This window comes from Chlamydotis macqueenii, chromosome 2, assembly GCF_036417535.1.
Source record: "Chlamydotis macqueenii isolate bChlMac1 chromosome 2, bChlMac1.mat, whole genome shotgun sequence".
Classification (NCBI taxonomy): domain Eukaryota; kingdom Metazoa; phylum Chordata; class Aves; order Otidiformes; family Otididae; genus Chlamydotis; species Chlamydotis macqueenii.
In genome coordinates, this window is record NC_141557.1 from 72,641,494 (window position 1) to 72,653,573 (window position 12,080).

At 36.5% G+C, this 12,080-nt stretch overlaps 1 protein-coding gene across 3 annotated transcripts in view; it reads right to left on the minus strand.

Moving 5' to 3' along the window:
• Positions 1-382: 382 nt before the first annotated feature.
• The window catches only part of CDYL (chromodomain Y like), a 110,223-nt gene continuing 98,525 nt past the window's right edge, over positions 383-12,080 (minus strand). For all 3 annotated transcript variants that reach the window (XM_086740251.1, XM_086740253.1, XM_086740252.1), the window contains 4 exons: positions 11,348-11,520; positions 8,486-8,696; positions 3,438-3,581; positions 383-2,235 (listed from right to left, as the gene is read on the minus strand). In XM_086740251.1, coding sequence (XP_086596377.1) covers positions 2,077-2,235; positions 3,438-3,581; positions 8,486-8,696; positions 11,348-11,520 — 687 coding nt within the window. In that variant the 3' untranslated portion in view covers positions 383-2,076. The remainder of the gene's footprint in view (positions 2,236-3,437; positions 3,582-8,485; positions 8,697-11,347; positions 11,521-12,080) is intronic.

Genomic DNA, 12,080 nt, shown 5'->3' on the forward strand with positions numbered 1-12,080 from the left:
TACATTTGAATTGAACTGCAAAAGGTTTAGCGTTACAGAACTGTAAGTAAGATGACCCATTTTGAAGAGACTGCAAAGAAACATTTACTGAATGTTCTTTTAAAACTGTAAAAAATTGATTAAGAGTAGAATGGCTTCCTATATGTCGTCTTCTCCCATCCACAGCCCCCAAGAGAAAACATCTATATAGTTTACAACAATAAATCAGTTTTCAACTTTTAATTTGAAGGAAATCATTAAGACCTTATATAAGTAAGTAAGTTTAACAAAATAAAAGATAAATATTTAAGTCTTCAATTTGCAAGATGTGTTTCAGCAACTCTAAAATAAAAACTGAAATGTCTTTTTCAAAGACAACTATATGAGAGAACCACATTTAAAATGTGTTAAGAAATATTAGTTTTATTTAACCAGTTTTCACAGCTGAATATTTATTCTATAAAAACTTTACAGATTGTACAGTTTATATATAGTTCAAACTACTAGAACAAAAAAAGTAGGTCCCACAGATGCAAAAATACTGTACCAATCCAAGGTAAAGGCAGATTTACACACTGTACAGCTCTCCACTGGGAAGGGGAGGTGGGTCAGTTCCAAGTAAAAACTTCAAAACTGTACAAAAATAAGGTTTGATTTCTTTTTCATTCTTCATAATACATTCAATAAGATTGCAAGCACAGATACCCAAGTAATAATAGATATCTGCAGTCAGGAATCAATAACCACTCCTGAAAGGAATGCAAAATAGGTCTATTTACACAGGGCACTCTTTTACACCATACTGTATATATAGTGTATATTTAAAATAATAAAAAAGCATAGACAAAGAACATTAAACATCTAATATAAGGTAGTTTTTTTTTTAAATGTTTTTTTTTTTACTTAATAGTGTGCCAAAAGAATTTTAACTTATTAAATAATATATTCTAAGTGAACCTAAAATTTATGAACGTAAAATGCTTTTTTGGTGTAATACATCAATTAAACCAGCAAATAGGAAAAAAAAGAACCGAAAACAAACCCCAAACTCTATATAAAGTAGTAATCTCACCCAGCAACAGAAGCACTTATGTAGTTATTAAAAAAAAAAACAAAACAAAAAACAAACAAAACAAACCCAGAAAGACTATTTAAAAACCCTCTAAAACTAACTTATAACTTAGAATATTCATACATAAGATATTCAGTGATTCACTAATACTGCAAAACAAGCTTTTTTTCCTTTTTTTTTTTTTTTTTCCTCCCTTCCCCCTTCCATTTCCCTCCCATTTCCCCTCATTCCGCTTCCCCAAGAGACAGTGGTTTCTTCATGCTATCTGGGTAAGAATTAAACATATTCCTGCCCCCTTCCTCCCACCCCTCTATACCTCCTCCCCCAAAAGAAAGTGTTTTCTTAGCATTAATCCTGAGCACACTCTCTTTTGGGGGATATCTGTGATTCAATCTTAATAGGGTTTAATTCCCCAAAATTTTAGAATGTTCCATTGCTTGAGGTATTTCAGCCTTCTTCTGACACAACGCCTTGTATCTTAGCTGACTCGTTGGGCAGTGAAAGTAAGGGCTGGCTAATACCCGTTTCAATTCTGTATTCTAATGAGAAAGAAAAGCATTATTCCACATTTCCCTGCCAGACAGAAAATAATGCAACACCAGTCACTTTTTAAACCATTCTCTATTTGATACAGTACTAGCCAAAGATAACAAAAACTAGAGCCTTTAGAGAGATGTTTGGTAGTGCACTCTTGTTTTTTAGCTTGTGTGTGTGTGTGTGTCTACATACACACTCTCACACACATTTTTTTTTAATATATATATATATATATAAAAAGACATATATATGCACACACATACACCTCTGTGTGTGTGTGGATATATCTATATGTAACAATCAGGGAGAAAGGAGTTTTGTTCAAATTTAAGTGATACAGTACTTTTAAACCCCTTGAAAATAAAAGGGGAGGGGGTCTACCTCTGTTCCCAAGCTGAGCAAGGGGTGGGCATACTTTTTTTAAAATGGGCATACTTTGCTTGCCCTAGAGTCCAAGAAATACAATTCCAGTGTCAATGGGGATCTCATCAGAACTCGTCAATTTTCTTCTGCAGGTATTTTAACATTGAGTCCATGCCTTGTGCTGAGCCCCAGATTTTCTTCAAAACTTCACACTCCTTTTCATTTGCTTGTTCCAAGTCCACCTTCATTATATTACGTACTAAAGCTTTGGATTCTTCAAGTACCTAGGCAAAAAAAAAAAAACAAACAAAAAACCAAACCAAAAACGGGGAGTTGTATTAGTATTACATAAGAATTGAGCAACTGGCACTTGTAGGTTTATGTGGATGAATCCTGGAGTTGCTTATGAACTTAAGCTTACCAATTCACAGACATACTATGACTCTAAGAAATGTTTCTCATAGAGTCTCTCTCGTAGCATTACACAGGATTTCCTTTACCCTAGATGAGCACAATTTACAAGTGCACAAAAATGTGGAAATAATGAAAATCATAAAACCATAACTATTAATCTGTATATATGATTTTTTTAAAGATAACTAGGGAAAACTCCAACTCCATTTTGGTGAAAGCTAGTCATAACACTATTATCCAGAACTGCTCTAATAACCAGGCAGACCTTGAATCTCAGGAGCATTTAAAGTAGATTGAAAAAATCTCATTTGCTTTTCCATTTAGGAAACTATTAATCTGTTTCAAAATCCAAAATTTCTAATGCACAGAACAGTTAATTTGTACTGCATTTCTTCCTGTAAGAAAGCATCAAATATTGGTAGCTTTAGCTATCTCGTGCAACTGCCAGTAGTGCACACAACCACAAATGAACAACAACCTGGTCTAGTTGGGGATGTCCCTGCTCCTTGCAGGGGGCTTGGACTAGATGACCTTTGAAGGTCCCTTCCAACCCAAACTGTTCTATGATTCTATTAGTTGTAAAACTAAGTAAGTTCAACGTAATGTCAAAGACTGCATTTATTTCCTTGGCAATTTAAATTACAAGTCAAGATATTAAGTTACAGCTCAAGATAACTCAAGATTTCTGTGTTTCTGTGCAGTTCTTAGGGCAACTGTTTACACAGTTAGAGTAAGTAAAAGTTGGATTTATGCAACTATGTCAAAACCAAAATATATTGTGAAGAGTCCAATGATGTTTTAGTGTTCTTAACCGCAATGTACTATAGTATATGATGAAGAAGAGTCAGATACAAATCTAAAAAAAAAAATCCTAAAAAAACCCCCCAGAAACAAAAAAAGACGCATGAGAATGTGTTAAAAGAATTGCTATACTAAAATGCAGTCCTTGTTTAATGAAAATGGTCTTTTTTCTTTTTAAGCACATAATGATGTAGTCTAATAATACTTAGACTAATTCTTAATAATCTAATCATAAAAATGTGTTGTAGGAAAAAGGGAAAAGGAAACTCACAACTGAATTACATGTGACAAGTTCCTTAATTCGAGCCATTACTTCTTGTGTGAATGTTCCTGGCCAAAACACTTGAGAGACGAGTCCTTTGGCACAAGCTTCCTGCGCAGTCAACTTCCTTCCACTGAACAACATTTCATTGGCCTGAAGGGATAAAAAGTTACTTCTGGTATGAAATGTAATGAGACAAAACTCATTAAAGGAAAAATGTTCAAAACAAATAAAAAAAATGCCTGCACTATTTTAAATTGTTTTATTATAGCTCTTCCAACTTTTAATTATTAAAGACACTGAGGGTTGTAGAACACTGGAACAGGTTGCCCAGAGAGGTGGTGGATACCTCATCCCTGGAAACGTTCAAGGCCAGGTTGGATGGGGCTCTGAGCAACCTGATCCAGTCAAAGATGTCCCTGCTTTTTGCAGAGGGGTGGGACTGGATGACCTTCAAAGGTCCCTTCCAACCCAAACCATGCTATGATTCTACGACTTGCCTATAGATAGCTGGTCAGTGTTGTTGACTGTGCTACGTCCACAGTTATAAAAATACAGAGGTCTATGAAAAAGGGTTAAACGTGAAAACGGCTTTTGTCATCTCCCATTCACGAGTATTCATTAGCTCTAGCTTTCTTGCAATATTGCTGACTTGATTAACTGTACATGTGATAATAGGTTGTAATGCCTGACAGATCTGTAAAACAGCAGTGAAGAAAGTGCTTTATAAAATGCAGCAATGAAATCTTTGCTAAGATTCTACATTATTTGCAAATTATAAGGATAATCCAGTTTTGGTAGTAGACCTCCTGGGAGCTGCCAGTCTTAGTAGAAAAGAACAGCTAAACATTTTGCAACTAAAATTTTTTTTTTAATACTGAAAACGTTTGAAACCTAAATTTGTGGTTTATTTTCAGCACATCTCACCAGTCTTCAGCAGAATTTAATTTATGATGCAATATTTAAAATAGCTGGCTCATCTTAGAGTTCGACCTCCAAAACCCACTGAAGTGAGCAGGATATATTTCAATATCTGATTGAATTAATAGAAAATAAACATTGCCATTTTACTCAAGAGTTCAATATTGAACTGATAAATCCTTTCAAAAGTCGATTTATCAGTCTTATTGAGAAAACCCCAGTATTTAAAAGATCTTGTACATAGTTTAAAGGTACAGAACAGAGTACTATGTTCTATGCAATAAGATGATCTCTAGTTCTGTAAATCTTTTTAATTTGTAATTATCATACACTTCTCTATTTATCAGCTTCCCTATTAAAACTTCATCCTACAACCATTTACGCTTATGCTTTAATTCTACCCTTAAGTGAAGTTTCTTACATCATTAGACTTTGTTTGTAGCGAAGTCTTCACTGAAACAGCCAGTGAAGAATAAAAAGTCAGAGTAATTGTCAACGTAAAAAAGTTTTACTGTTTCTTAATGACTAATTTACACTGAAAATATTACAAAGTCATCATTTGACTCTTGGAATATGGGCAATAAGGCTGTTATAAAACACCCAAACTTGACAGGTGATGCTGTAAAATTTTCTGAGGACAAAATAGTGAGGTATTTTTTAATTTTTTCTAGTACTGGAAGTTTGGTAATTATTACAGCAACTTTCAGTTCAGGAGCTCAAGTTATCTCATTACTGCAGGCAATGTTCCTAGTACAGTCATTTTAAACATGAAGAAATTTGAAAACTCAGAGCTCTATTACTTTCCCCTTTGCAATGAAATACAAAGTCTGGGTTCAGTTTGGTTGCTGACTCCTAGTCCACTAGGCATGTAACAAAAAAAAAAAAAAAAAAAAAAAAAAACCCAGAGAGGAGAGAGATGTTTCCTAGGATCTTTTACATAAAATTTATCACAGCACATCTCTCTAAGTTAATGTGGAAAGTTTAAAAAAAAAACAAGCCTCAAAGTAAAGATACAAATTATACATCCCTATAGTTCTACCTTTGATGAAAGCAAAATCAAATATATGAGGTTCATTAACTATCATCACAGCTATACCTTCTGACCTCCCAGATTATGTATGAATGATAATAACTTGAAACATTAGCCAAAAAATCAGTGATATACACAAGTTTGTCTAAATACAGGAACAATTTTCTTAGGGAAATATGGAAAAAAAACTATTTTGAAATAACTTTAAAAGATACTTAACATTTATATCAAAGATCAAAACATAAAGCCAATCTAACTGGGAGTTAGGAAAGTCAGAAATTTAAGTCAGCTGGTGAGGTCCACATACTCTTCACGTGTATCTTTGGTAACAGGGATAAAAATGAATGCTAGAAAAACCTTAATTTTTTTTTTCCTAAAACTCAGTAGCAACTGTTGAGTTCTCCTGAACGTGAAAAACCACAAATGATAATGGTGCAGTTATCTCATTTCTGCCAGCTGTCACACAGCATTAGCAGAAGATCTCACATGAAATGAGCGCTCTCATCAACAGGTTTTGAAAGGCAAAGTTTTACTCTGGCATCTTCACTTTTGATCTATACACAACATCTGCTGGAGACCCACTGCTAAACAAGTTTTAATCATATATCATGTCTCGTATCTGCTGTGAAAATTAACACACTTGGTGGTTACTTTCCAAGAAACGTAATACAGCAATAGAAATCAAGATGATAAAAATATTGATATAAGATTTTAAGCGACCCTCATTTTCTACTCAGTATGTATGTCTTTCTCCTTCCACAGAAGAACTTCACTGGGACATCCTCTGTTTATTCTCTTACAGTGAGCTCTGAGGCTCACGGGGAACCTTTTGTGTGAACCCACAGGCGCTAGTTGCCGTGGAGCACTTCAGCTCTCTTGCACTATGATCAAGAGGCAGCTGGTCTCCGTAACGCCCGAGACCCTGGGTGTTACAGAGACCACATGGACTACAGGCACTATGGAAAGTGAATCCCTCTTGACTGACAGAAAAGCATAAGAAATACTGCCAAGTGTGCTGAAGACCAACAGGGAAACCCAATGTGTGAAGCTTGATCATGTGGCTCTTGTGCTTTATATCCAGGACCAGAGAACCAGACCAAGAACTCCACAGGAGACACACAATAATATATCTCCCCAAACAGAAGTCCCCTTAATCTCTAATATGGATTATTTTCAAAACTCAAAAGCCAAGTCTAAGAATCCTTCTTAAATTCTTGATACTACCAACACAGTTTTGAATCCTAAGGTCTGGGCTTCAAATTCCCTGTAACAATGACCTCTGTTGAATATGTTCTGTGAAAAAAAAGAAAAAAAAAAAATCTTCACAACAGACCTGCTCACCAGACAAGACTGACTCGGTAGGGAAAATATTTTCAACAATCTTGCAATTGAAGACTTTTACATAACTGCTGACAATAAAAAGAATGCACTGAATCTGACTTACAAGAGCTAAGAGTAAGACTAACATTGCTGAATTAATACATTTGTAGCAAATTTTATGATGGCCTTAATTCTGTCTTTTGTAGGATTTTTAAATTTTTTCCCCCCGGAATGTTTCTCACCTCACTCATGCAATCTCTTCTTTCTGCTGACTTCTCTCTCCCTATCTATAGGTACAAAGCACGCTACCTTACAAATATTTTCAGTATGGATTCTGCATGTATTTTCATAAAATCTGCTGCTTAAAGTCCAACTTTGTCCCATACAGCATTAGCATAGCTGTACTGCAGAGGGTTGAGGATAATATAAAAACAGTGGACTTCCACCCCCCCACCCCCCCCCCCAACTTTTGCACCAAATATTATGGAATTGTTCTCAGTGGAAGTTTTCAATTTAAGTCTTTACATTGAAAAATGAGAGCATTCACAAGCACACGTGGAAGAGTATACTAGGAAGAGCTTCTTGTGTTTTTATACGACTTTTGGAGAAACAAAAAGTAACAACCACATGTCTCTACAGGATGGGGATGGATGGATGAATGGATAGATGAATGGATGGCCAAATAAAAAGGGAAAGGAACAGTCAGTAGTTTGAAACATGCTACGATATTAAAGATACTCTTATAACTGTTAATCTACTTCAGTTACCTTTTCTGTTCTCTTCTAATAACTAAATCCAGACATCACACAATTAGTCATTAGATCTGTTCAAACTGATGTTTTTAATAAATCTAAATCTAAATCTGTATTTTTAAATCAATAAATACCTACGGGGAAAAAAATGGTCTTTATAATAAACAGTTATTTAGGAAAAGCAAGTGTAACTACAAGTGCTGCTTTCATACTGTTACTATTCAAATTGGAATGGGTCATCATAGGTCGAAGTTTTCAAAGAATATAGCATAAAAACCAGCAAGCAACAATAAAATAGGTAGGTAAGAGATTTTTAAATAGCTTTGTTACATTTGATTCTTTCATCTAATTGGAATGCAAGAAAAGGAATACTAAGTAACATGTGGCTTATGCTTTGAGCAACAGTGCAATGCGTTACCATTTTTTTTTTCCAGTCCACCAATACTGCAAACAGAGTGCAAGACTGAAAAAAAATAAAAAATCCTTCATAAAGCTGATTTGGACTGCGTATTTCCTGCATAACACACTAGTGTTCAACATCAGCAGAGATCTACAAAGCGACAAAGTTCAAAACGACTTTTAGAATGAGTGCATGAAAGCCAATTACTTATTTTGCACGAGACTGCCAATAGCTCGTGACACTGCGCTCTGCTACGTAAGGACACTGAGTGCAGACAAGCCCATTCTCTGCTACACTGGGATGCTGTGCTGAACAGAAGGCACTGGTGGTTGGCCCTCAGGAGGCATCAGCTGGGAAGGTGTGTCTTGGTACCACCTTCCCCTTCTGCAACAGTCAGGGTTAAGGGTGCCCACGGCACGGGATTAGGTGCTGTGCCTCTTGGGTGAAGACTAAGTTGTAACAGTATGGAGCAGAGAAGCTATAAATACTGGTTTCTCATGAAAAGTTTTCATGAGAGAAATAAAAAATTAAAGAAGCAACCAAACAGCAAATGTAAAAAGTCTTGAAATCACTCTAAAAAAATTATCACAACTACATTGTGAAGCTGTCAGCCCCTACCCTGCAAGGTACTTACAGAAGCCAGGCCCATTATCCGGGGGAATGTAAGGGATGAACATCCATCTGGACTTTGTCCAAAAGTAGTGTATGGTGTCTGAAACCAAGCTTTCTCGTTAGCCCAAACCACATCACACAAAGGCAATATAGATGCTCCAAGTCCAATGGCTGGGCCATTTACTGCTACAATGATAGGCTTCTTAAACTGAATAAAAGTATTCACAAAATTCCTGAAAAGAAACAGAAACATGCATTCACTACATATATAGAAAGAATAAAATGCACCGGTCCTTGAAAACACAGTAATAATAATCTCCACGGTGACATCACTTTCTAAACCAACTTGATAACCTTCCACGATGAAGTGGTTAGCTTGGTAGATGAGGGGAGAGCAGTGGATATTGTCTACCTAGACTTTAGAGTAAGGTTTTTCGCACTGTCTCGTATTAGACTCTCATAGACAAGCTGCTGATGTATGAGCTGGATGAGCAGATGGTGAGGTGGACTGAAAAATGTCTGAATGGCTGGTCCAGAGGGTGGTGATCAGTGACACAAAATCTAGTTGGAGTCCAGTAACTAGTGGTGCACCCCAGTCACCATCAGTGTGCCTGGTCAATACTGAGTCCGGTACTGTTTAACAGCTTCATTCATGATTCGGATGATGGGGCAAAGTGTACCCTGAGCAAATTTGCTGATGATACAAAACTGGGCTGATAGGGTCACGTTGTCATCCATGCTGCCAACCTTGACAGGCTGGAGAAATGAGCTAACGGGAACCTCATGAAGTTCAACAAGAGGAAGTGCAAAGTCGTGCACCTGGGGAGGAACATCACCAGTCACCAGTACAGGCTGTGGCCTGACTGGCTGAAAAGGACCTGGGAGTCCTGGTGGACACCAAGTTGAACATGAGCCAGCAGTGTGCCCTTGTGGCAAAGAAAGCAAATGGTACACTGGGCTGCAGTAGGGAGAGTGCTGCCAGCAGGTTGAGGGAAGTGATCCTTCCCCTCTGCTCAGTACTGGTGAGACCACACCTAGAGTACTGTGTCCACTTTTGGGCTCCCCAGTCCAAGAGTGAGATGGAGCTACTGCTGAGTGTCCAACAAAGAGCTATGATGATTAAGGGACTGGAGTATCTCTTGTATGAAAAAAGGCTGAGAGAGCTGGGACTTCAATCTGGAGAAGGGAAGGCTCCAAAGTGTATAAATATCTGAGGGGAGGGAGCAAAGAGGATGGACCCAGGCTCTTTTCAGTGGTGTTCAGTGACAGGACCAGAGGGAACGAGCACAAATCAAAACACAGGAGCTTCCCTCTGAACATCAGGAATCACTTTCTTACAGTGAATGACTTCAAAATATTCTTAGGAAAAAGCATGCATGTTTCTGTACGTGCGTGTAAGCGTTAGACCAAATGGAGACTTCTAAAACCTCAAAATTGAGGTGCAGACATTTCTCAGTTAATAGTTACCACATATAATAAAGAAGTTATCCATATTTAGTTTAAGTACATGACAAATTCTGATGCCTGCTTAGAATAAGATGTGTAACATACAGTTGAGTCCGCATGGTAAAGCACTCCTTTGCTCTGAATGACAGATGATTTTTCATTTCAGTATTAGTGGCTGAAATACAGGATTTTTATCAAAAATTTTTAAAAGTGTGATTTAGTGGTAATTTTAAAGTTCGCTCTTTTTTTGTGTCACATGTTTTTGTATTTCTGCAAAACAGGACGTTTTTACTATATTGCATCCATCAGAAGGTTACCATGCTTCTTGTTATCTCATTCTAGTGAACTGAAATAGATGAATGCAAAAAAAATTTCTACTGACACCATCTTATCCAAGCCACCAGATAAACATCCCACTCAGAGACTTAAGATGTTAATTTTAATCATGTCTGGATATTCCAGAGGGGACCATCTCTATCATATTTACAAAAATTATTATATTTGAAGGGGGTTTTCGTAGGTATTTTGAGTTGCCTATATATTGATGCATTTTATTCACAATGAGTAACAGGTGGCAAATCAGGCTTCTGGAAGGGCCTGAATTAAGCTAGTGACAGAAGAGTTAAGAGCCTCTGTCCCCATGCCACATCTGAAGTCTCTGCACGAGCAACTTTTACATGGAGTGATTGAAAATTTTCCTTTCAACAAATGACTATCATCATCTCTGTGAGGCAACTGTGTCTCCAAAGATACAGGCTTTACATGATACAAGGCCTTTTTTAGAGATGGGAATATTGATAACGACCAACAGAACATGGGTCTCTGAAGGAATACAGATATTCCAGAAGGATATAGGAACTAATCCAAGAGCCCAGGCCCTCAAAACCAGTGTTCAATGATAAGCTACTTGCTCGTACTGTTAAAACATGTCTCTCTAAGACCCTTACGTCTTCCATATACATTCTTCTAGTTTGTAGTTGTTCAGCTCATTTTATTTAAATGTTAGGTTTGGTACCTAGTGTTGGGATGATGTTCACTAGTATTAATCTTCTCCTCTAAAATATCCAGCATTCCACTGCTCTGAATGTACCATATTAAGCTACTCATGCAATGCACATCTTGTATTTGTGCATGTTAAATTAGTTTTCCTGAAACCCTCGGGCTGTTTAAGTCTTTAAAAATTGGTTTCAACTGGAGGAGTATTGCCATACTACCAGTTTTCATAGTTAAATTTTAGTAGTAAAAATAGCAGTGCATGAAATGACAACCCAAATAGAAAGGGACTGAGAGTATAAAGAAGTGCTGCACACTGTATCACATAACAGGTGAATGTCTCAGATCTTATTGAATTAGAGGCTTTTGAAATAAAAAAGATAAAACAAGCCAGACTACACGATGAAGAATACCCACTCAGATGACTGAAAATAATCTTACATACCTAATAGCTTCTGCCATCTTAGTGCTTTCCTTTTTTCTATCATCTGTCAAACGTCTTATAAAATAAATAAAATCAAGACCACAGCAGAAAATGCTACCAACTGCACTGAACAGCACGAGTTTACTGTCATCTGCAGCTGCTGTGTTCAGTGCACTTTGGACTTCCTTCATTACCTGAAAAATAATTTAAAAAAAATTGGAATCTTTTTATTACATAATTAGAAAGTAGCATACTGTTCTCCCTCCCTCTTCCCCCCATGAGATCTCAGTCTTCAACATCTTTAATTTTTCCTTGGTTCCACTCAACCGTCGTATTAGAGAAGTTAACTTTTTTCATTATTCAAAAATAATAAAGTTCTAAAAAAGTATTAGAAGCTTTGCATTTCAAAAATGTAATTAGACTAAGATAATGAAATAATTAAGAAAAGAGCTGTTAGACATTATCTGTAACTAAAGCACTCATTCTGCATTTCTGTAATTTGGACAGCAGATGGCATATGCAACCAGTTCAGAAAAAAAGAACCTTAATTTAGGGTAAAGCTTGTTCCAAGTTGCATTTCATAAATCATCACGTCTTATAAAAGGCAGTATATCTATTTGTTCAGATAACATAGTTAAACTCAACTGAATTACACTTAAAGTCAGTTGTACGTATAACATCTTGCAAGCAACAACCTGAGTTTTGTTTTACGTGTGTATGCTTGTGCCTGAATAACAGGCACAAATGAGACAGA